General features: G+C 49.7%; 2 protein-coding genes and 1 long non-coding RNA gene across 4 annotated transcripts in view; 2 read left to right on the top strand and 1 right to left on the bottom strand.

Annotated features, from left to right (window-relative positions):
- LOC145508898 (uncharacterized) overlaps nt 1-12,137 on the bottom strand; it is a 36,675-nt gene extending 24,538 nt beyond the window's left edge. The window contains exons 1-4 of one of the 2 annotated variants that reach the window (XR_014055678.1): nt 11,678-12,125; nt 11,161-11,194; nt 10,898-11,054; nt 1,386-4,020 (exon numbers count right to left, since the gene is read on the bottom strand). This is a non-coding gene — a long non-coding RNA (uncharacterized LOC145508898). Of the gene's footprint in view, nt 1-1,385; nt 4,021-10,897; nt 11,055-11,160; nt 11,195-11,677 lie in introns of those variants that run through there. The other variant, XR_014055677.1, reaches the window with a different exon arrangement.
- Nucleotides 5,551-6,110, top strand: LOC145508896 (ribosomal protein eL22-like). The gene is given in 2 exon segments (XM_081496643.1): nt 5,551-5,685; nt 5,727-6,110. Coding segments are annotated over 2 exon segments (393 nt in total). The 5' UTR covers nt 5,551-5,559; the 3' UTR covers nt 5,994-6,110.
- Nucleotides 12,138-12,415: 278 nt separating the features above from the next.
- Nucleotides 12,416-14,801, top strand: KLF2 (KLF transcription factor 2). Its single transcript, XM_081496642.1, has 3 exons — nt 12,416-12,589; nt 12,774-13,599; nt 14,129-14,801. The coding sequence occupies exons 1-3, from the start codon at nt 12,515-12,517 to the stop codon at nt 14,302-14,304; spliced, it is 1,077 nt and encodes a 358-aa protein (XP_081352768.1). The 5' UTR covers nt 12,416-12,514; the 3' UTR covers nt 14,305-14,801.
- Nucleotides 14,802-23,974: the final 9,173 nt, after the last annotated feature.

The following is a 23,974-nucleotide window of genomic DNA, read 5'->3' as shown; positions in this document are numbered from 1 at the left end:
GATGACAACTCACTCTTCAGGACCTGCTCAGTAAGAAGAATTCCAGAAATGTCTATTAAATACACACTCAGAGGCAGTTATGGTTTGGGGACCCAGCTCAGTCTCTGGAGTCCAGAAGGGATTCAACTTCTCTAAGCTTTGGTCCAGAGATTCAGTGTTTTCTGCTTGAGTTTATCCAGTCTCTTTCTGTGCATAGTCTCAATACATCCATGAATGGGTGTGTCTGTGTGCCAATAAAACATATTTAGGAAGGCTTCCCTGGTGGCTCAGCGGTAAAGAGTCCACCTGCCAATGGCAAGAGACACAGATTTGACCCCTGGTCTGGGAGGATCCCGCATGGTATGGAGCAACTAAGCCACGCGCTACGACTATTGAGCCTGTGCTCCAGAGCTGGGGAGCTGCAACTACTGAAGCTCGTGCGCCCTAGAACCCTTGCTCCACAGCTAGGGAGTAGCCGTCGCTCCCTGCAACTAGAGAAAAGCTCCCACGGCAACAAAGACCCAGCACAGCCAAAATAGATAAAGAAAATTACTTAAAAATAAATAAAAAATATATTTGTGGACATTGAGATCTGATTTTCATAGAATATTCACAGTATTCTTTTGGTTTTCTCCAATTATTCATAAAGGGCTTCCCTTGCAGCTCAGATGGTAAAGAAGCCGCTTGCAATGCAGGAGACGCAGATTTGATCCCCGGGTCAGGAAGATCCACTGGAGAAGGAAATAGCAACCCACTCGAGTATTCTGGCCTGGAGAATTCCATGGACAGAGGAGCCTGGTGGGCTACAGTGCATGAGGTCACAAGAGTCAGACATGACTGAGTGACTTTCACAATCTATCTAATCATTCATAAAGGGGGAAATAACACACGCAACTATTGGGCAAACAAAAGCTGCTCTGGTCACATAATGTGTAATTGCCTTTAGTTGAAATGTCCAGAACAGGCAAATCCGTAGAGACTAAGAGCAGATTTGCGGTTACCAGGGGCTGGGGGAGAAGGGGATATGGAGTGCTGGCTGATGGGAATGGGGTTTCCTTTTGAGGGGACGGAAATATTCTGGAACTATAGAGAGGGGATAGTTGCACAATACTGTGAATGTCCTCAATGCCTCTGAATTTTTCACTTTAAAATGGTTAATTTTATATTATGTGAATCTCACCTCCATAAAAATCATACACACATGTGTACGCATCTATAATTAAAACTGAAATATATGGGAGATATGAAGAACACTTTGTTGTACACCAGAAATTAACACAGCATTGTTAATCAACTATACTTCAACAAAATAATTTTTTTGAAAAAAGAACAATATTCATGACATCTTCACACACACACACACACACACACACACATATTTGTAAAAAACTACAAGCGAGGATGTACCAGCCCTTGCTTTAGTCAAATGAAAATAGCTTCCAGGAACAGAGGGCCTCTTCTAGGAAAAGTTTTTTTACATGGGGTGTCTCTTATCTTCATTAACATGTGACAAGGTATTCTCATGCTCCTGTGATGGAAGAGGGACAAAGGTTCAAAAAAGAGAAGGCCATTCACTCAAAGTTACTGATTTATGAGTGCCAGGGCTAGGATCTGACCTGGGGTTCTGGCTAAGCACCCTCATTCTGTTCATTGCTCACCATGCTGAACAGATCTGCTATGACGATTAAACATGAGAAAATACATGCAGCTCTTTAGTGTAGGACCTGGCATACAGTAGGTGCTTAATAACTGTTCCTCTCTCCTGTCCCTGCATCGATGAGACTGAGATAGTCACAGCCTGAATGGTGAGGAGATGATGAAGGGTCCTCATAGAAATCCATCAGTCATCAACCAAACACATTCTGCACCCTCCCTACATGCTCACTACTTAATTGTTCATAAGCGATAAGAAAACCCCAGAGACTGGAAGGCAAATTGGCAAGTGCCCTTTCTCAGTGGGTCTCTGCCACAAGCATGGCAGTAGCAAGGTGGTGACCTGCAGGAAAGCCCACTTACAGGGTCATCTCTGCCTGCATCATTTCTCATCCTCGAGAAACATTGGGCCTCGGAACGTCTGGAAGCCGAGTTTGGCAATGTGCTGCAAAAACTTGTGCAAACTCAAGCAGAAATACCCTGACCGCCCCAGCTGGGAGTCATCGTCCAGTTGCTGCTGTCATGCGACTGTAATTCCTCTAGAGCGTTCACAATTTGTCTTGGAAGCTCAGCTGTATTTTAAGTGACGTGTTTTCTGTAGAATTCCTGAGTGTTTGCTCTTGGGAGTTGAGCCAAGTGCACACAATAGCTATTTGGGACAGAACAGCTGTTAAAGGGAGAGGCGATCCAGACTTGAGAAGAAAAGGGGAAAGAAGTACAGGATACTAGAAATGGCCAGGACCCAGTTAAAGGAGACTGTAAGCTCTCTGTGGGCAGAAACGGAGCTGTGTACATTTTTATTTTCCTCTCCATGACCAGTAGAATGTGAAGAGGAAGCTCAACATTTATTTGTTGCTCAGACTCAAAATTTCTGATTTGCAAGTTTTCTGAGTTCTTAAAGACAGCCTGGCAAGAGATGGTAAACGTGAAGCTGCATGCCTACTCCCCTGAAGACGGGAGTGGCAACCCACTCCAGTATTCCTGCCTGGAGAATTTCATGGGTAGAGGAGCCTGGCATGCCTACTACTCCTACAAGGCTTCACTGGTGACATCACCAATCAATCATGGACTGACATCACTAATCAATCACGGCACTCTTTTCCAGCACTGAACCTGGATATAATCTCAGAATCCGTGCAACCACAGCGCTCCAAACATTATTGATGGGTTTGAGAGAAATGATATGCCCCCTTGGCTTAGACTATTCATGTGGGGCTGCTAGGAGAGGGTGGGAGGACTGGGGCAAGAGATGAGAACAAGCACATCACTATCAAGAGACATAGAGTTGCTGACTGCAAGAAAGGGCTGGTGAGGCTGACAGGGCCAGTCCCTAGCCTTTAGGAACTTACCCATGGCAGGCAGAAGAATACTTATTTACTTAGCAGCCACTGTGCACTTCAGCATCAGCAGTTTGATTACTGACCGTGTAATCCTTGGACACATGCCTTATTCTCCCCTACTTAGCAATGGGACAGGCTGCTCGGAAGCTTTGCCAGAACACCCCAAGACTTCTTCCCTGGTGGTCCAGTGGTTAAGAATCCGCTGCCAGTGCAGGAGACAAGGGGTTGATCCATGCTCCAGGAAGATTCCCAGATGGTACTAGTAGTAAAGAACCTGCCTGCCAATGCAGGTGATGCAAGAGACACCAGTTCAACCCCTGGCTGGGAAGATCCCCTGACTAAGCCCATGCACCATAAGTTCTGAGCCCATGTGCTCCAGAGCCCACGAGCCGTGATGACTGAGGCCCACATGGCCTAGAGCCCATGCCTGGCAATGAGAGAAGTCTGTGTACCACAACGAGAAAGTAGCCCCTGCTTGCCACAAGTAGAGAAAGCTCACGTACAGCCAACACAGACCCAGCACAGCCAAAAATAAATAAATAAATAAAATTTTTTTAAAAAGGAGTAAGTCACCCCACTTGTAAGAGGTGAACTTGGAGCCTGACTTCAAGTCCAGAGCTCGTTTTCCAAAAGTATCATCATCTGAGACATCACAAACACACATCCCCACACAGGATGGGGCACAGCCTGGATAGCAGGGAGACAGACCCACAGCCAGAGAGGGGCCATACCCCGGACTCCTCGGTGCCAAGTCTCTCCCTCTGTCCAGGATCTCCTATCTGGCTCACTCATCCATGCCCATAATCAGGCAGTAAGTACTCCTATCTCACCATGAAACTGGGGCTTAGAGAGGTTACATGATGCGCCCAAGGTAACACAACGAGAGTGGTAACTAAAGCTCACGTTCCTTCCACCCGCTGGTGGAACGCTGTGTGGGTTCCCTTCCCTGGATGCTCTGCTGAAGTGTCTCACGCTGTCCCGGGAGGTCCTCGGTGGGTGGCCAGGATCCTCACGTCGTGTTGCTTCCACACCAGGTCCACAGCTGGGCCTGAGGGACACAGAGATGAATCAAGGGAGGCCCCTGACTCTGAGGGGCTCCCTTTCTGAAGAGGAAACTAGGAAGGCAGAACAGCTGGTTACCATGATGTCTGAGCTTCCTGGGGCTGCCACAACACAATGACACAAACTGGGTGGCTTAAGAGAACAGAAATGTAGCCTCTCTTTAGTCCTGCGGGCCAGAATTCCAAAATGAAGCTGTCGATAGGGTTGGTTCCTTCAGATGGCTCTGAGGAAAATATCTGTCTCAGGCCTCCCCCCTGACCTCTGGTGACCCCTGGCAATCTTCAGTTCCTCTTGGCTTATAGCTACGAATCTCCAGTCTCTGTCTCCACCTTCATATAGCCTTCTCTGTGTGTGTGTCTGCATGTCCTTTCTCTTATAAGGACACTTATCATTGGATTTAGGACCCATCCTCACCCAGGATGGTCTCATTTCGAGACCCCTAATTATATCTGCAGAGATCCTCTTTCCAATTAAAGTCACATTCACAGGAACCAGGAGTGAGGACTTGGACATAACTTTTGGGGATATATTTAACTTATTATCACCCATGGTGACAAGGAAGGTGCACAGGAGGCTGGGTGAAGGGGAGAGAGTATAGACAATCCTGCAGGAGTAGAGAACTACCCACAGAAGTTCCTATGGCTGCAAGAGATGTAGCCAATCATTTGCTTGCTCATCCCTCTGGTGAACATTTATTGAGCACCCACTGTGTGCTGAGCTGGGCTTGAAGAACACACACAATGGATCCAATATAGACCTGGCTCCCATCTTCCCTGTGAGTCATCCACTATTTGTGGGAGAGACAAAAAAAAAGCAAATGGGTGGATTAAAATAATGATCAATGGTGAAAAGTGCTGTACAACAAAAATATACGGGGTGGAGAAAGGCACTATATGGCCTGGGGATGGGTTAGTATCTGTGGGGTCAGGGAGCCAGGAAAGCTCACATTTACACTGAAACACACAGTCAGATGAGCTGAGGACAGCCTTTTCAACAAAGGATGCTGGAACCACATGCAAAACATGCAAAACAAAACAAAACAATCAGCCAAGCAACAACAACAAAGTTAACTCAAAATGGATCATTCACTTCAACATAAAATGCAAAAGTGTAAATCTTCTAGATGATAACATAAGGAAAAATCAAGATGACCTTGGGTTTGGCACTGACTTTTCAGAGACAAGACCAAAAGCACAATTTGTGATATGGAAAACTGATAAGCTAGGCTTCATTAAAATGAAAAACTTCTGTTCTACAAAATGCACTGTCAAGAGAATCAAAAGACAAGCCACAGACTGGGAGAAAATCTTCACAAAACACCTACCTGGAAAGGGCTAATATTCAAAATACACAAAGAGTTCTTAAAGTCCAATCAGAAAATTAAAAAAACAGTTAAAAACTGGGCCAAAGAAGACATACAGATGGCAAATAAGCACATGGAAAGGTGCTCCACATCAGATGTCATCAAGGGATTGAAAACTAAAACAACAAGATACCTTTTCTCATCATGCGGCGAGCCTTCAAGATGGCGCCGAAGAAAGACAAGAAGCCTAAGAAGTCAACCTGGAAGTTTAATTTGGATCTTACTCATCCAGTAGAAGATGGAATTTTTGATTCTGGAAATTTTGGTACCTTTCCTAGTGAATAGTAGGTTTTCTTCCCTAGTGTGGCATTTTTTCTGTTTTAAAATAGGAACAGTTTCTGCAGGAGAAGGTTAAAGTGAATGGAAAAACTGGAAATCTTGGGAATGTCGTTCACATTGAACGCTTCAAGAATAAAATCATAGTCGTTTCTGAGAAACAGTTCTCTAAAAGGTATTTGAAGTACCTTACCAAGAAATGCCTTAAAAAGAACAATCACTGTGATTGGCTTCGTGTGGTTGCATCTGACAAGGAGACTTATGAGCTTCGTTATTTCCAGATTAGTCAAGATGAAGATGAATCCGAGTCTAAGGAATAGATGATGCCATCCTTTATAGGGCTTTGCTTGCTAATAAAACAAATTAAGCATACAAAAGAAAGAAACATCTTGAAATGGACCTGTAGCTTATCAGTGAATAAAAAACATGGCTCTGTATGTTAAACATTCATCTTTTATTTAAGCGTATGCTGTTTATATGGTGCTGGCTTTCCTTTAATACTTTTTTATATTTTTATTGGAGTGTAGTTGATTTATAATGTTGTGTTAGCTTCAGGTATATAGTAAAGTGAATGAGTTATACATATATCCACTCATTCTTTTGTCATATAGACCATTACAGAGTATTGAGTAGAGTTCCCTGTGCTATACAGCAGTTTTCTACTTATATGTTTTATGTATGCTAAGTTGCTTCAGTTTTGTCTAACTTTGCAAACCCATGGACTGTAGCCCACCAGTCTCCTCTGTCCATGGGATTCTCCAGGCAAGAATACTGGAGTGGGTTGCCATTTCCTACTCTCATCTGTTTTATGTATAGTAGTGTGTATATGCCAGTGTCAATCTCCCAATGTATCCTTCTCCCCCGTATCCCCTGGTAAAAGTATATAGCAAAAACATAATTTTGGGTGTAACTGTATAATAAAATATTTAGATTTGAAAAAAAAAAACAAGGTACCACCAAACACCTATTAAAATGGCTGAAATATAAAAAATTGACACCAGTAAATGCTGACGATATTAGAGATTTAGAGATACCAAGGGAATATTTCACACAAAGACGGGCACAATAAAGGACAGAAACAGTATGGACCTAAGAGAAGCAGAAGATATTAAGAAAAGGTGGCAAGAAAATTCAGAAGAACTATACACAAAAGATCTTAATGACCCAGATAACCACGATGGTGTGATCACTCATCTAGAGCCAGACATCCTGGAATGTGAAGTCAAGAGGGCCTTAGGCAGCATCACTACGAACAAAGGTAGTGGAGGTAAAGGAATTCCAGTTGAGCTATTTCAAATCCTAAAAGATGCTGCTGTGAAAGTGCTGTACTCAATATGCCAGCAAATTTGGAAAACTCAGCAGTGGCCACAGGACTGGAAAAGGTCAGTTTTCACTTCAATCCCAAAGAAGGGCAATGCCAAAGAATGTTCAGACTACCACACAATTACACTCATTTCACATGCTAGCAAGGTCATGCTCAAAATCCTCCAAGCTAGGTTTCAACAGTACATGAATCAAGAACTTCCAGATATTCAAGCTGGATTTTAGAAAATGCGGGGGAACCAAATTGCCAACTTCTGTTGGATCATAGAAAAAGCAAGCGAATTCCAAAACAACATCTACTTCTGCTTCATTGACTACACTAAAGCCTTTGACTGTGTGGATCATAACAAACTGTAGAAAACTCTGAAAGAGATGGGAATACCAGACCACCTGACCTGCCTCCTGAGAAATCTGTATGCAGGCCAAGAAGCAACAGTTAGAACCAGGTATGGAACAACAGACGAATTCTAAATTGGGAAAGGATTACGTCAAGGCTATATGTTGTCACCCTGCTTATTTAACCAATATGCAAAGTTCAGTTCAGTTCAGTTGCTCAGTCGTGTCTGACTCTTTGCGACCCCAAGACTGCAGCACACCAGGCCTCCCTGTCCAACTCCCGGAGTTTACTCAAACTCGTGTCCCTTGAATTGGTAATGCCATCCAACCATCTCATCCTCTGTCATCCCCTTCTCCTCCCGCCTTCCGTCTTCCCCAGCATCAAGGTCTTTTCAAATGAGTCAGTTCTTCGCATCAGGTGGCCAAAGTATTGGAGTTTCAGCTTCAACATCAGTCCTTCCAATGAATACCCAGGACTGATCTCCTTTAGGGTGGACTGGTTGGATCTCCTTGCAGTCCAAGGGACTCTCAAGAGTCTTCTCCAACACCACTGTTCAAAAGCATCAATTCTTCGGCGCTCAGCTTTCTTTATAGTCCAACTCTCACATCCATACATGACCACTGGAAAAACCATAGCTTTGACTAGACGGACCTTTGATGGCAAAGTAATGTCTCTGCTTTTTAATATGCTGTCTAGGTTTTTCATAACTTTCCTTCCAAGGAGTAAGTGTCTTTTAATTTCATGGCTGCAGTTACCATCTGCAGTGATTTTGGAGCCCCCCAAAATAAAGTCTGCCACTGTTTCCACTGTTTCCCATATGCAGAGTACCTCACGTGAAATGCTGGGCTGGATGAAGCACAAGCTGGAATCAATATTGCCAGGAGAAATATCAATAACCTCATATATGCAGATGACACCACCCTAATGGTAGAAAGCGAAGAGGAATTAAAGAGCCTCTTTGATGAAGGTGAAAGAGGAGAGGGAAAAAGCTGGCATTCAAAAATGAAACATTCAAAAACCGAAGATCATGGCTTCCATTCCCATCACTTCATGGAAAATAGATGGGAAAACAATGGAAATGGTGACAGACTTTATTTTCCTGGGCTTCAAAGTCACTTCAGATGGTGACTGAAGCCATGAAATTAAAAGATATTTACTCCTTGTCTAGGAAGAAAAGCTATGACAAATCTAGACAGCATATTAAAAGGCAGAGACATTAATTTGCCTGCAAAAGTCCATACAGTCAAAGCTATGGTTTTTCCAGTAGTCATGTATGGATGTGTCCTGGACAATAGAAAGGCTGAGCACAGAAGAACTGATGCTTTTGAACTATGGTGCTGGAGAAGACTCTTGAGAGCCCCTTGACAGCAAGGAGATCAAATCAGTCAATCCTAAAGGAAATCAACCTTGATTCATTGAAAGGACTGATGCTGAAGCTGAAGCTCCAATACTTTGGCCACCTGATGTGAAGAGCCAACTCATTGGAAAAGACCCTGATGCTGAGAAAGAATGAAGGTAGGAGGAGAAGGGGATGACAGAGGACGAGACGGCTGGATGGCATCACTGACTCAATGGACATGAGTTTGAGCAAACTCTGGGAGATAGTGAAGAACAGGGAAGCCTGGTGTGCTACAGTCCATGCAAAGAGTCGGACACGATTGAGCGACATAACAACAAAATGCTGACAAGAATGTGGAGCAACCAAAATTCTCATTCATTCCTTGCTGATGGAAATGCAAATAGTACAGCTACTTTGGAAGGCGATTTGGTGGTCTCTTACACCAAGCTAAATATAGTCTTATCTTACAATCCAACAATTGTGTTCCTAGATATTTATCCAATTAATCTGAAAACTTATCCAGGCAAAACCTGCACATGAAACTTTACAGCAGCCATAATCAGTGCCTATTCAATTGAAACTATATTTCCCCAAACTGGAAGCAACCAAGATGTCCTTCAAAAGGTGAATAGACGGACTTCCCTGGTGGTCCAGTGGCTAAGACTCTACACTCCCAATGCAGGGGGTCTGGGTTTGATCCCTGATCAGGGAACTAGATCTTGCAAGCCACAACTAAAGATCCCACATGTTGCAACTAAGACCTGGTGCAGCCAAATAAATACATAAAAATAAATATTTAAGAAATAATTTACTACTATCATCATTACAAAAAAAAATAGGTGAATGGATGTGAAAGTTGTTCACTCATGTCCAACTCTCTGTGACCCCGTAGTCTATAGCCCGTCAGGCTCCTCTGTGCATGGGGATTCTCTAGGCAAGAATATTGGTGTGGATTGCCATGCCCTCCTCCAGGGGATCTTCCTGACCCAAGGATTGAACTGGGGTCTCCCGTAGATTGTTTACTGTGAATGGATAAACTGTGGTGTATCCATGGATATAATTGGACTCGAGTCCATTATTACAATGGACTATTATTCCTTGATATAAAGAAATGAGCTATCAAGCCACCAAAAGACATGGAAGAATCTTAAATGCATGCTGCTGAGTGAAAGAAGCCAATGTGAAAAAGATACATACAGTGTGATTCCAACTGTATGACATTCCAAGAAAGGCAAAACTATGGAACTTAACCCAGGACTTAGAGGGGAGGGAGAGAGGGATTTTTAGGGCAGTAAAACTGTTCTATATTATACTATAACAGTAGATATGTCACTATGCATTTGTTGCAATCCATAGAATGTCCAACACAAAGAGTGAACCCTAAGGTAAACTGTGGGCTGGAATTAATAATACTGTATTGACCTTGGCTCAATAATGATGCATCAATATGTAACAAATGTATCTAATGCAAGGTGTTAATAACAGGGGAAACTGTGTATTGGGACGATATATGGGAACTCTTTGTACTTTCTGCTCATTTTTTCTGTAAACCTGACACTCCTCTATAAAAATAAAGTTCATTAGTTACGGGAGGAGGGGGTGGGAGATGAGCCAGAGTCCAACAAGTGGAAAGTGAGAGGACTGAAGCCTTGGTGGAAGGCACACTAAGTACCAAAGCCTGGGGGGCAGGAGGAGGTAATGTGCTTGGTATGTTTCAGAACCTGCAGGGAAACAAGAGTAGGGTAGGAACAGGGATGGGCTGGAGAGAGCTGTAGGACCTCTCTGAAGGGGAGGACGACCCAGGGGCCATTTGAGCAGAGGTCTGCAATTGCCTGAGAATCGCACAACCTGGGAAACAAATTCACTTCCCTTCGACTTCCCCTCATTACATTTGGGGAAACTGAGGCCCAGAGAACAGAATGTCAATGAGCAAAGCAATCGGCCCTTCAGGTAAACACACAGGGTCTCACCAACACTTCCACCAAAGAAAAAGCATCTGCATGACTCTCAAAAGATTCCTGTGAGAGTAAGGCATTATTAGATTCTGCAAGCTCAGAGAGGCAAAGCTACTTGTTCGAGGTCACACAGGGAGTGGTCAGTGGCTAAGACTGACTCTCCACCATCACAGTGGCAAGAAGCATGTGGGAGCTCAACTTGAAGTCACCAACTGTGCCTGGGACTGAAAGCACCTCTGGGTGCCCCCACAGCTGGCAAACAGGGCTTACCAACAAGTGTTTGCCTAATCCACAATCTGATGAATCACGATGAGATGGCCCATCCCTGAGGCTCCTTCCAGCTGGGAGGATCCAGGACTGTGGACCCCAAAGGGGGTCTCTTGGCGTCTATGTGATGGCAAGGTGGTCCCTCTGAAGTGGCCCTGGGCTTTGGGGGGTCCAGATGCTATCTGTGACAAAGTCTCCTGACCCCAGGGAAGGTTTTCAGGTCAGGAGCTGCCTGCACCCCTCCCCACCTGGTTGTGGGACTCTACCTGATTATGGACACCTCCAAGCCTGAACGTGGTGCTGGTATCAAGAGACCAAGGCTGTATACCGGCTCCAGGTTACCCCATGAGATGCTCTCCCTCTGATGCCCACTTGGCTCCCCTTTCCCCTACAGCTTGACTCACACATCTCCTCTTGGGTGAGGTTCAAAATTCCACACATTCTCTCTCTCTCCCCCTCTCACACGCACTCACTACCTATCTCTGGCCCCTGCTTTCCCCCATATAGTTGTTCATGTGACATCTCCTCCCCACCCCCCATTACAGTGAAAGCCTGGAGGGCAGGGATTAGTCTGCCTGTTGGCAAATGTGTTCCCAGTGCCCACAGAGAACTAGCAGGCAGTAACAGCAGGAGTGACAGTCCCCTACTGGCAGGTCCTTGAGCATGGTGTGGGGCACCTAGGGGGCCCTGTTTAAGATGTTCCCAGGGGAGGCTTGTAGCCACTGGCCCCGCTGGTTCTGGGTCTGTGTTGTCAGATTCCTTGTCTTGAGTCTCTTCACTTACATGAGTCAGAAAAGGCACCAAGCCTGTCAGACCTCAAGCCTCTCCCAGCACGTCCGGAATCTCAGTTTCCCCTCCCTGAAGGGCTTCCCTGAGACAGAGCATCTCAAAAACTTAACACTTCTTGATGTTGTCATGCAAGCAGAGTGGTGGGCCTAACAGTGGATCAGGGCTTGGTGGGTCCCAAGGAAATGAGCCGCTGAGTCTCTCCATCCACCAGGAGTCCAGGGAACACCACCCTGAGCTCGTCAGACACACTACCCCCATCCATCAAGGATTCTGGGGACCCTTCTGTGACTGCGGGGCCCATCTCCCCATCCGTCAGGGATCCCGGTCCATTCACAGTCTCGGGTCCCCGATGCCATCCCCCGCTCCGGGTCCTCCTTGTACTCGCGCAGGCGGGAGCCCACGGGGGGACAGCGGGGATCCCTGAGCGTCACGCTGCTGTTGTGGAGCGTGTGTTGACGCCGTCGCCTGGGAGACGGGCGGGGGCGGGGGCGGGGGCGGGGGCGGGCCCCGGGGGGGCGCGGCCTGGCTGCGCGCTCTAGGGGCCGAGCCGGCCGTGCAGGGCCCTGGCGGCCTCAGTGGCCACGGCCGCCGCCGCCCGCCGGCTTATATACTGCGGCTAAATTTAGGCTGCGCCCGGAGCTCGTCCCCATCCGGGACGCGTTTCCGCCGCCGCCGCCTTGGCCCGGCCCCCGCGCGCGCGGCGCCTATAAGGCTTGGGCGGGCCCGGCCGCGGCCCGCAGAGCCGTCCCCGCCCGCCCGCGCCCCGACCAGCCCGGCTTCGGGCAGCCGCTCACCGGTGTCCCGAATCCGCATCAGCCCCGGGTCCCAACCATGGCGCTGAGCGAGCCCATCCTCCCGTCCTTCTCCACTTTCGCTAGCCCGTGCCGGGAGCGCGGCCTGCAGGAGGTGAGGGCGGCAGGGACCGCGGGCGGCGGGGGCGGCTGGCTCAGGGTAGCAGAACGTGGGCTGCGGGGTAGGAAAACGCAGGCGGCAGGCACGGCGGGCTCAGGGTAATGGAAGGCGGGTAGCGAGCCGTGATCCCCGCCCCACCGCGCGCTCACGCCCGCGCCTATCGCTCTGTCACCCGCAGCGCTGGCCGCGCACCGAGCCCGAGGCAGGCGGCACCGACGACGACCTCAACAGCGTGTTGGACTTCATCCTGTCCATGGGGCTGGACGGCCTAGGAGCTGAGTCCGCCCCGGAGCCCCCGGCGCCCCCGCCGCCCCCGCCGCCTGCGTTCTACTACCCGGACCCCGGCGCGCCGCCTCCCTATGGCGCCCCCGCGGGAGGTTTGGTGTCGGAGCTGCTGCGGCCCGAACTGGACGTGCCACCGGGACCCGCGCTGCACGGTCGCTTTCTGCTGGCGCCGCCGGGCCGCCTGGTGAAGGCTGAGCCCCCCGAGGCGGACGGTGGCGGCGGCGGCTACGGCTGCCCGCCCGGCCTGGCCCGCGGACCACGAGGCCTCAAGCGCGAGGGCGCCCCGGGCCCAGCCGCCGCGTGCATGCGAGGCCCCGGGGGCCGCCCCCCGCCACCGGCCGACACGCCACCGCTCAGCCCCGATGGCCCCGCGCGCCTGCCTGCACCCGGCCCGCGCGCCCCCTTCCCGCCTCCCTTCGGCGGCCCGGGCTTCGGCGCGCCCGGACCCGGCCTGCATTACGCGCCGTCCGCGCCCGCCGCCTTCGGTCTCTTTGACGACGCGGCCGCCGCCGCCGCGGCTCTGGGCTTGGCGCCATCCGCCGCCCGAGGTCTCCTCACGCCGCCTGCGTCTCCGCTGGAGCTGCTGGAGGCCAAGCCCAAGCGCGGCCGCCGGTCCTGGCCGCGGAAACGCACGGCCACGCACACCTGCAGCTACGCTGGCTGCGGCAAGACCTACACCAAGAGCTCGCACCTCAAGGCGCACCTGCGCACGCATACAGGTGGGCGGCGAGCACGGGCTGGGGAGCGCTGCGAGGGCGCGCGAGAGGAAGGGCGTGCTTAGGAACCCCCAGAGGGCGCAGCCCAAGGGTTGGGCAGGGGGCAAGGTTTTAGAAAGCCCCCTGGGGACGTGGCTCGGGAACCTGGGGCGTGGGCGCGGCCCTAGGAGCCTCCTGGGAGCGTGGCTCGGGACTTTGGGCAGGGGTGCGCACTCAGGAAACCTACGGGGACGCGGTGTCTCAGACTGTTGCGGAGAGAGTGCAGGCTTAGGAGCCCCCTGGGGGCGTGGCTCTAGACCCTGAGGAGCGGACAGGGTGCGCCTCGGACCCCCGGGGAGTGAGGATCGCGAGACCGGGGAGTGGGGGATAATGTGCCTAGGATGCCTACAGGTTCAAAAAGTAGCGGGGAGCACTTCAGAGAGCGGCTTAGGGGTAGGATGTGCGCACCCGAGTAGCCACTAAGCAGCGGGGTGAGTACCGGGAGTCTCCGGCAGGAGGGAAACGAAGACCCGCTCTCGCCCTCTCCCTGCAGGCGAGAAGCCCTACCACTGCAACTGGGAAGGCTGCGGCTGGAAGTTCGCGCGGTCCGACGAGCTCACGCGCCACTACCGCAAGCACACCGGCCACCGGCCCTTCCAGTGCCACCTGTGTGACCGCGCCTTCTCGCGCTCCGACCACCTGGCGCTGCACATGAAGCGGCACATGTAGCCCGGACGCCCCCCGCCCCAACCCGCGCGCGGCCGTGGCGGGTCCCACGCGCCGGGCACGGCCCCCTTCCAAACTGTGACTGGTATTTATTGGGCCCAGAGGACCGGGGCCGGGCATAGCGTGGCCACCGAGGGGGCGCCCCTCCCCGCGCCCCCCCACCCACGATGCCCGACCCCCGGCAGAGACTGAAGGCCCGGTGGGAGAAGACCACGATCCTCCTTGACGAGTTTTGTTTTCAAAATGGTGCAATAATTAAGCGTCGTCTTCCCCCCGCCCCACCGGGTCTACACTAGAGGATCGAGGCTTGATGCCTTGTGAAAAATAACGCCTTAATTTGTACTGTGCAACCTTTTTTATAATATTGTACATAGAAACTGTGACATATTGTATTACTGTAAATAAGGAGACAAGTGGGCATTTTGATTACCTGGTTCATTTTTATAAGATTTTGCTGTTTTTTTAATTAAAAAAAAGTTTTGCATCGTTTGAAAAAAAAATCACAGCCCTGGTCCAGCCGCTTGGATAACTGGGGGCTTGGGACACTTGGGTGGGGTAAGGGGATGTGGGGACAGGCAGCTTAGGTGGAGGGCAGCCTGGCAGAGTCTGGGTAAGGGGGGTCCTGCTCCAGCTAGCTCCCGGGGTTGCCAGTTGCAGCCCCCAGCTGCCAGGAACCTGTGGGTTTTTCTATAAATTTAAACACTGCATTTTAGGACTGAGGGAGTTATTTTAAGGTTGTTCCCTGAGCCATAAATTGCCTCCTTTTCCCTAGAGCTGGAGAAACTGCTTGCTGGTCCCACTGACGTGGCCTTCTCTAGGCTGAAAAAAGTCTTACCTCTTTTTGGAAGCTTCTGAGGTTTTAGCCAAACTTTTGTAAAGCACAGACTTTTTTCTTTTTTTTTGGAAGGGGTAAAATGCTGAGTTTCTGACCTGCATTGCCTTTCACTAGTCTTGCCTTTTAGCAGATTTTTTTTTTTTTTTTTTTAAGATGAGTTCCCCATCCTGTTAGGGAGAAAAAAATGAAATCCATGTTTGAGGGTCATGAATGGTGAGTGTTCTTTTCCAGAGGAGCAAACAAGAGGCCCAGAGAGGTGGCTATGGAACAGTGATGTCAAGGTGTCAGCCTGGTCTGTCTGCCTCCCAAGGGTCCCCAGATCCCACTAGAGGGATTTCTGTAGCAAGCCACCTGCTGCTGGTGTTGGAGGGTTAGAAGACCCTCCCCTGCAGCCCTTGTGTGACAGAGTCACATCAGAGCCCCAACCTTGATGGTTGGAGGTATCCACTCCAGAAGTCTACCTCGTGAGCAAGACAGGATCCCCACATAGCACCCTGGATGCCTCGGATCAGGCAAGGAGGTACTGCTCCCTGCCAGGTTCCCCCTCCTCTTCCCCCTTCTCAGAGCTCTGGGTGGGTAACTATGGCCACTAACAATTGCACAAGTTGTTTGCAGAAAGTGAAAATAGCTTGTAAGCAGTGCCTGTTTTAAAAACACTCTTGCCCTGTTGCGACAGAGGCTGGGATTTCCTCCCTCCCTCCCTCTCTTCATCCTTCCTACCACCACCCCCCTTCCCCGCCTCCCCAGCAGCCCTGGAAACAGCTGAGAGTGTTTGGCAATCCACAAAAAGCAGAAATGGAAGATGACAATCTGATTCATCTTTCTTGAGTCAATAGCCTGGACCCACTTCCGCTAGCGATGCAGGGCATGCGAGTGTGCGTGTGTGAGCCTCTGTATCCTCTCTCTGCAGCTTTTGCAAAGAAACGATTCCTGAGCAGAGCACTGGCCCCCTCCATCTCTGGGAACACCCCCTCTTTGCTCGGAGCTGGTTTCAGAGGCAATAGGAGTAGAAGAATGACTTGAAAGAGATTTTAAGTAATTTTTGGTAGGGTCCTCTGATCTTTCTCATTGAGTTTTTGAACTTGGGGTAAAACCATTTTTCTCGCTGCCTTGAAAACACCTCCCAGAGGCCTCGGGCTCCAATGAGAGGCTACTTGTGAAGGGACTGATGCTGCTGAAGTTTCTGTTTCCTGAGTACCTCCGGCTGATACAATAGAAAGTGTCAGGCTCCTACACAGCTGTACCTTTCGGCAAGAGACACGGGCCAGCAAAGAGCCAGCTCGCACTGATTAATGCAGAAACCCTCGCTTATTGTTTTCTCTGCCCCTTTCTGAAACCCAAAGCTTGACTTACGCCTAACATCTTCCGGATGAGTGGTTCTCAGCCAGTGGCAACCCGGTCTCGAGATATTTGGGGTTGCCACAACTGGGGGATGCTGCTTGCATTGAGTGGGTGGGAGCCAGGGATGCTGCAGAAGCTTTGTAGCAGACACAAAGCAACAGAGAGTCATTCGGTCCCAGTGTCATTAGTGTCGCAATTGAAATGCTTGCTCAGGCTCCTAAATGATCATCCTCATTCGTCACTTTTATCAGCGAGGAGGGGGCTCCATCTCAGGGAGTAAGCTTCCATGATAGATGATGCTACCCAGAGAAAAGTATGAATAAAACTTCACTGCTGGGCCCCGTCTCCATCCCTGTGAGAAGACGCAGAACACTTTTCCTTCCTGGTGTCCACTTGAGAAAACACAAAGTATTAAACCAGAAAAAAAAAAAAAAAACTTTTGCCCTTCATTCTATATCCAGTTCCCATCAAAGGTTTTTTGGAGAAAGGGATTGCTGGTCAGTGGTTGAGTTATTTTCACATGGCTGTGACTATCACTGTATCTTTTGGTTTTTTTTCCAGGAAAGATTATAACTATTTTTCCATCTATTTTCCTCCATGATATGGTTTTATCATCATTTTAAATGGCTGCACAATATTCCATTTAGATGGGCCAGGAGTTGCTTATGTAAACAAGCTCTGGGCATCTGTATATACATGCTGGGCCATATTTCAGATTGTCCCCCTAGGGTTGAAAAAGATAACGGTTTTGGAGGGTTTGGGGTATTGCCCAAAATGCTCTCCCTAGAGTGACTCCAGTGATGGGGGAAAGATATAGGAGTTGTTTTTCTCTCAGGAGTTTCCTGTATGTCAGGGAGGCCCAGGCATCCTGCAGAATGATGTGGTGTGAAATGGGGGCAGGGAGAGCCTTCAGAGGAGAAGGTGAGTCCCAGTATATGCCTGACTCAGCACCCTACACCATCAGCAAAGCTGAGCTATCACACAGACTCAGCCACACCCTACAGAGTTTCAAGGCAACAGGTCAGTGATGAATGGCTCTCAGAGGCACCAGCATGAGGTAGCTGCCTGGACTCATGCTGAGCAGGTGTGTGACAAGCTCAGCATTTCTCAACCCCGTCACCATCAACATTGGGGCTGGATCATTCTTGGTGGTGGGGATGAGGTCAGTGTGTGGGACTTTCAAGTCTTTCTCCCCCCACCATTTCTCTTCGTGTCTCTATAGATATAGAGACAGATAGACAGATAGATGGATATGACAGATGGAGAGATGATAGATAGATCAATAGATAGATGATAGATGGATAGATATGATGGATGGATGGATGGATAGATGACTCGATGGATGGATGGATATATAGATATGATGGATAGATATGCTGGATGAATGTGGATGAATGTATGGATGGATAGATAGATGATAGATAGATATGATGGGTGGATGGGTAGATAGATGATGGCTAGATATAATGAATGGATGGATGAATGGTTGAATAGATGGATGGATAGATGATGGATGGATAGATATGATGGATGGATGGGTGAATGAATGGATAGATGACTGGATAGATGGATGGATATATAGATATGATGGATAGATATGATGAATGAATGGATGGATGGATAGATGTTAGATGATATGATGGATGGATAGATAGATGATGGGTAGATATGATGAAGGGATAGATGGATAGATGAATAGATGGATGGATAGATAGATGATGGGTGGATAGATAGATATGATGGATGGATGGATAGATGATAGATATGAAGGATGCATAGATAGATGATAATCTTTCAATCTCTCTTTCTTTCCTTCTCTCCACCTCTGTTCCATTCTCCCTCTCTCTCTTAATCTCTCTCCTCTGCTCATTCACTCAGCAAATACTCCCAATGCCTCAGTCCCGAGCAGAGTTCTGGGGAAGCAGAAGTGACTCAGCCTCGCCTCATCACCCAGAGCCAGCATCCACAAGTGTTTGTTGACTGACTAAGGCAGTGAGAACTGGAGCTGAGCTCCCGGCTGGGGCAGGCGCTTTTATCCCTTAACACAAATTCTCTCTTTCAACCTTCCCACTAAGCTGTGGTGTGTCGGGGCAGAGAATGGCCACCCCCATTTTCCAAATGTGGATAGTGGGTGCCAAGAGAGGAAGGCTAGCCCCTAGCCCAGTGCAGGGGTAGGTGGTGGAGGCTGGGCTCAAACCCAGGTTGGCCCAATCTTGACGTCACAGCTCCTACCCACACTTGGAAACACCTACATGCCAAACTGCATCAAACTCACCCTGTTTTCTTCCTGCACACTACCTGGCAGGCTTGGAAGCCCCAGTGAGTCCTTTAGAGGCTTCCCTCTGAATGTCCTGGAAAACTCATATTCCAGGAAAATCTTGGGCAAAGGGGAGCAGGCTCAGGAAACACAGGTGTCTGGGGGAAGGGAGCCTAACTGTGTGGATGGAGTTCCCTGAGATGTTGCAATAAAAAGCAAAAGAAGGGAACTTCTCTGGTAGTCCAGTGATTAAAAATCTGCCTGCCAATGCAGGCGTCATGAGTTCAATCCCTGATCTGGGAAGATCCCATGTGCCATGGGGCAACAAAGCCCGTGCCCTACAACTACTGAGCTTGCACTCTAAAGCCTGTGAGCTCCAACCCCTGGGGCCTACGTGCCCTGGAGCCCATACTCTGAAACAAGAGAAGCCACCACGATGAGAAGACCACACACGGCAACTAGAGAGTAGCCCCCAGCTCACTGCAACTAGAGAAAGTTCACATGCCACAACAAAGACCCAGTGCAGCCAAAAAAACAAACCAACTAGGGCATCGGACCCAGCGGCTCCTCTACATGGACCACGTATTGGGGACAATTTCGTCTCCCCAGTAAAACCAGATGGTATCATGTAGCAGGTTGTTATCATTCTAGAATAAATCCAAAGATTTCACTGTGGTCTGTGGGGCCCCACCTCCTCCTGCTCAACTCTCTTTCATGCCTGTGTGCTCAGCCAGCCACACTGGTCTCCTTACTGTCTACCAGACATGCTCCTCTTCAGTCCTGCCTCAGGACCTTTGCACCTGGTGTTCTCCAGACCTGAAATGTTCCCTGCTTTCTTCCCATAGCCACCAGTAACAGCCAAGCCAAGCTGTACTGGGGGAATCTTTGAGGCCTCAAAGCCAGACACCACCAGATCTTCAGGGGAAAGGCAGGAGGCCACCAGACAAGGGGCAGGGGCCCCACTGGCTCTCACCAGATACCAGGTAAAAGAAGCTGGCCCTGGAATCTCAAGTCCCAACACCTCTGCTTCTTGAGCTGAACCGGGGGAAAGCCGCTCAGAGGTGTCCTCTCCCTGTCCTTGTAGAAGAGGAAATTGAGGCCCGGAGGTGTTTCCCAGAGTCATTCACTGGTGCTAGGACTCCCACTCTGAAGGCAGGGGCTTTCCCTTCACTGCGCACCTTCAGAAGGCCAGGTTCACTCTGGTTCATGAGAGAGGCAGAGGGAGGAGGCAAACCTCAACGCCCCATCCTCCACCCATTTTAATTCTTCTTTTAGAAGAGAGAGAGGAAGGGGGCAGGGTTACATTTATGGCCACATGTGGCTCCGTGAATAAACAGACGTGCCTTCCAGACCTACCTCAGGGCCTTTGCACTTGCCGTTCACACAGCTGGAAATGCTAGCCAGCTGCTCCTTGCCCTTCCAGGCCCTGTCTGTCCAGCTAACCTTACACACTCTCTGGGATGGAAGATTCAATGCCGTCCTCCTGCTGGGCCACACTCAGTGACTTCTTTCAAATGACTGGGCTCCTCCAGGCCTGACTGCACGTGGGCCAGTGTTACCCAAATAGGTGGAACTGGGGCTGGCAGGGCAGACGAACTCTTTGCTGTGCCAGGGAGGTGAGCAGTGCATGGGGAGGCTCAGAAAAGGGAGGAAACTGCCTGAGGTCACACAGCAGGAAAAGCTAGAGTTTCTTGGAGTTCTGTTTCCCTAAATCCTTACCCAGATTCCCCAAGCCTGAGACCCAGTGGCCATCCAGTCCTAGAAGGTTCTGCACCCCTGCCCCACTGGTCTCCTCCACAGATCCCTGAGACTTTGCTGCGCTTCTCAGAGGACATAGCTGATTCAGCCTGTGGGACCTCCATTTATCCTGCCTCCAATGTTAGGCCTCATGGATTGACCCACCTGGGAGGCAGAGGGGTGGAAGGAGGTCCCACCTAGGGGGCTTTCAAGAGCGAGAGGGTGGATCTGGCTGGAACCCACAGGAGGAGGCAGGGGTGAGTCAGGTATGCAGGACTGAAGGGCAGTGGGAAGCCACAGAAGGATGAAGGCCAGGGTGACCATCAGCCTTGTGCCATGTCCCTCAAGCCCTATAACATGGTTCCTCCGCCATGACCATCGCTGGGAAGGCACCCCCCTTTCTCTCTGAGGCCACACACCCTCCCCTACTCTTCTCTTGGTTCCCTTAGTATTTTTCACCCCAGAACCTAGAGGCTGGTTCTGACTAGGAGCTCCCTGGGTGGGACCTTGGCTGAGACCAACCATGAGAAGTAACCTCACAGTTCTAGGAGTCACACAGGTCAGAGAGAATGGACACAGGGACTCTGACAAGACCCTGCTTCAGGACTGAGTACCATATCCAGCCTCTGTCTTCTCCATTTCTTCATCTTCCTGCCAACAATCTCTTGTTTTCTTTCTTTTTTCACTGTCATAAAATACAAGACTCTTGAAAGTCCCGTGGACAGCAAGGAGATCAAACTGGTCAATCCTAAAGGAAATCAAGCCTAAATATTCCTTGGAAGGAATATTGATTCAACTGATGCTGAAGCTGAAGTACCACCTGATGTGAAGAGCCAACTCATTGGAAAAGACCATGATGCTAGGAAAGATTGAGGGCAGGAGGAGAAGGGGGTGACAGAGGATGAGATGGTTGGATGGCATCACTGATTCAATGAACATGATTTTGAGCAAGCTCCAGGAGATGGTGAAGGACAGGAGTCCATGGGGTCACAAAGAGTTGAACACGACTAAGCGACTGAACAACAACAACAAAAATACATATAACAAAACTAACCCTTTTTTAAAGACTTTTTTTAATGTGGACCATGTTTAAAGTCTTTGCTGAATTTGTTACAGTACTCTGTGTGTGTGTGTGTGTGTGTGTGTGTGTGTGCGTGCGTGTGTGCTCACTCTCAAACCTGGGTCTCCTTCATTGCAGGCAGATTCTTTACCGTCTGAGCCACCATGCAAGCCCTGTTACAATATCACTCCCATTTTATGTTTTGGTTTTATGGCTGCATGGCAGGTAGGATCTTAGCTCTCCATCTAGGGATCAAACCTGCCCCCCGTGCATTGGAGGGGAAAGTCTTAACCACTGGACCACCAGGGAAGTCCCAAAGTCAAACATTTTAACCAGTATTAAGTGTACATGTGGTTCTGTGGCATTAAGTACAGTCACACCATTGTGTAGCTATTATCACCATCCATCTCCAGAAATTTTTCATCTTTCCCAACTGAAACTCTGGCCCCATTCAACACAAACTCCCCAGCTCCGACCCCAGGCCCTGGCACCTTTCACTCTATCTTCTATCTCTATGAATCTGACTACTTTAGGGGCCTCATGTGAGTGGAGTCATATTGCATATGTTCTTTTGTGGCTGGCCTATTTCACTCAGCATCATGTCCTCAAGGTTTATCCATGCTGTCACATATTTCAGAATTTCTTTCCTGTTTAAGGCTGAGTAATAGTCCTTCATGTGGATAGCCCACATTTGTTTATTCATCCATTGATGGACACTTGGGCTGCTCTCTCATTTTGACTGCTGTGGGTAAAGCTGCCATGAACGTGGATGTGCACACGTGTCTTTGAGACCCTGCTTTCAGTTCTTTGGCGATCGACCCAGAAATGGAATACTGGATCTCTCATTTTCTTTTGAAAGCTTTATTCACCGCCTCTCAGAAACTCAGATGTGTTTTTCTTTTCTGAGCAGCTCGCCCAGGCCCAGCTGCAAATCGCTCAGGGTTCCCATCTCGCATCAACACCAGCTCACCACCGTCAGCTCCAGCCAGCCACACTCTGCGCCTCGGTTTCCTCCTCTGTAAAATGGGGGCAACAGCAGAGGGGAGGGGAGCGCTGCCAGTGGCCTGGCTTTGGGGTCGTCCGGAAATTGGGTTTTCGCAGCAGCACAGGCTGTGCAGAGAGGCTGAGGCTCCCAGGGAGCTGGACAGGCCTGCGGTCGAGGTGCCACTCACACCCGGCACGCCCGCCCACCCGCTCAGCCTACAAGATGCTCTGTGTGCAGCCAGTACCCGACCCTACCCGGCGCAGAAGGCCCAGGACAGCCTTCTCGAGAAGGCACACAGACGCCTGGAGGCCAGACCGTGAGACCCTCCCCCAGGCCAGGGCCTGAGCTAGGCCAACATCATCTGCCTTCACTCCGAAGCAGCAGAGACCACTCAGTGGGATTGGCCAGCCAGACCTCCTGGGTCCCTTGGCTGCCCTGAGTCACAAGAGCTAGACACACAGGCTGATTGCCTGCCAATGGCCCTTGCTTCCCAGGACCTGCTCTGTTTTAACCTAGATCAACATGAACAGAACATGTTATTGACAAGCCTTTCTATTCTTCTCTCCCCTCCACCACTGTTATTTTTTTTTTTTCAGTAGAGGGAGTCTGGAAACTAATTGGGCTTTCCTGATGGCTCAGTGGTAAAGAATCCGCCTGCAATGCAGGAGATGTGGGTTCGATCCCTGAGTTGGGAAGATCCCCTGGGGGAGGAAATGGCAACCCACTCCAGTATTCTTGCCTGGGAAATGCTATGAACAAAGGAGTCTGGAAGGCTATATCCAGGGGGTCGCAGAGTCAGACACGACTGAACACGCAGGCATGGAAACCAACAAGACTGAACAGACGTGTCTAGAACACTCCACCCAAAGGCAGCAGAATACACATGAACATTCCCCAGGATGGGCCACCAACCAACCTCAACAAATTGAAGAGGCTTGAGATAATACCAAGTATGTTCTCTGACCACAGTGGAATGAAATTAGAAACCCCAAACACGAGAAAGTTGGCAACCTTGGAAATACATGGAAATGAAGTAACAGTAGTACAGAGAGACCTGCTTCAAGACAGAGCCAGCAAATCCCAGAGGCGGGAGATTCGTTGCAGGAGCCTGAACTCCAAGGCTGGTGGGAGGCAGGACGCGCATCGGCTTTGCTTGGGGGCCTGTGTGGACCCAGGGCTCTTCTGCAGATCTGGGGGGATGGGATCTGTGAAGTCTCTGGTGTCCCCAGGGGATTTCTTGTGGTTCCCAAGGGGTTGTGGCTTACAGAATGGGAGCCTGTCCTGATGCACATGAGTGACCCCCAAACCCCCAAGGGCAGCTCCTCGTTGCTCCAGTGGGATTCACATGGGGGTTGCTTCTGAGAGTATCCCTCAGCCGTCCAGACACTTTTCTCCCTTGCTTGTTGAGAACATGCTGAAAACACTCTGCATTCCAGTCTTTAATGGTCAGCAGTCTCT

The sequence above is a fragment of the Giraffa tippelskirchi genome, chromosome 6 (assembly GCF_054371585.1).
Source record: "Giraffa tippelskirchi isolate mGirTip1 chromosome 6, T2T-mGirTip1v1.2.pri, whole genome shotgun sequence".
Lineage (NCBI taxonomy): Eukaryota > Metazoa > Chordata > Mammalia > Artiodactyla > Giraffidae > Giraffa > Giraffa tippelskirchi.
Note: the sequence above shows the minus strand (reverse complement) of the source record. Positions and strands in the feature narration are given on the sequence as shown.

What these genes read in the sequence shown, in the direction of transcription:
- KLF2 (XM_081496642.1), top strand. Translation starts at nt 12,515, where the DNA reads ATGGCGCTGAGCGAGCCCATCCTCCCGTCCTTCTCCACTTTCGCTAGC. An exon ending in GGGAGCGCGGCCTGCAGGAG is followed by an intron (nt 12,590 to 12,773) that starts GTGAGGGCGGCA and finishes TGTCACCCGCAG; the next exon opens with CGCTGGCCGCGCACCGAGCC. An exon ending in GCACCTGCGCACGCATACAG is followed by an intron (nt 13,600 to 14,128) that starts GTGGGCGGCGAG and finishes CTCTCCCTGCAG; the next exon opens with GCGAGAAGCCCTACCACTGC.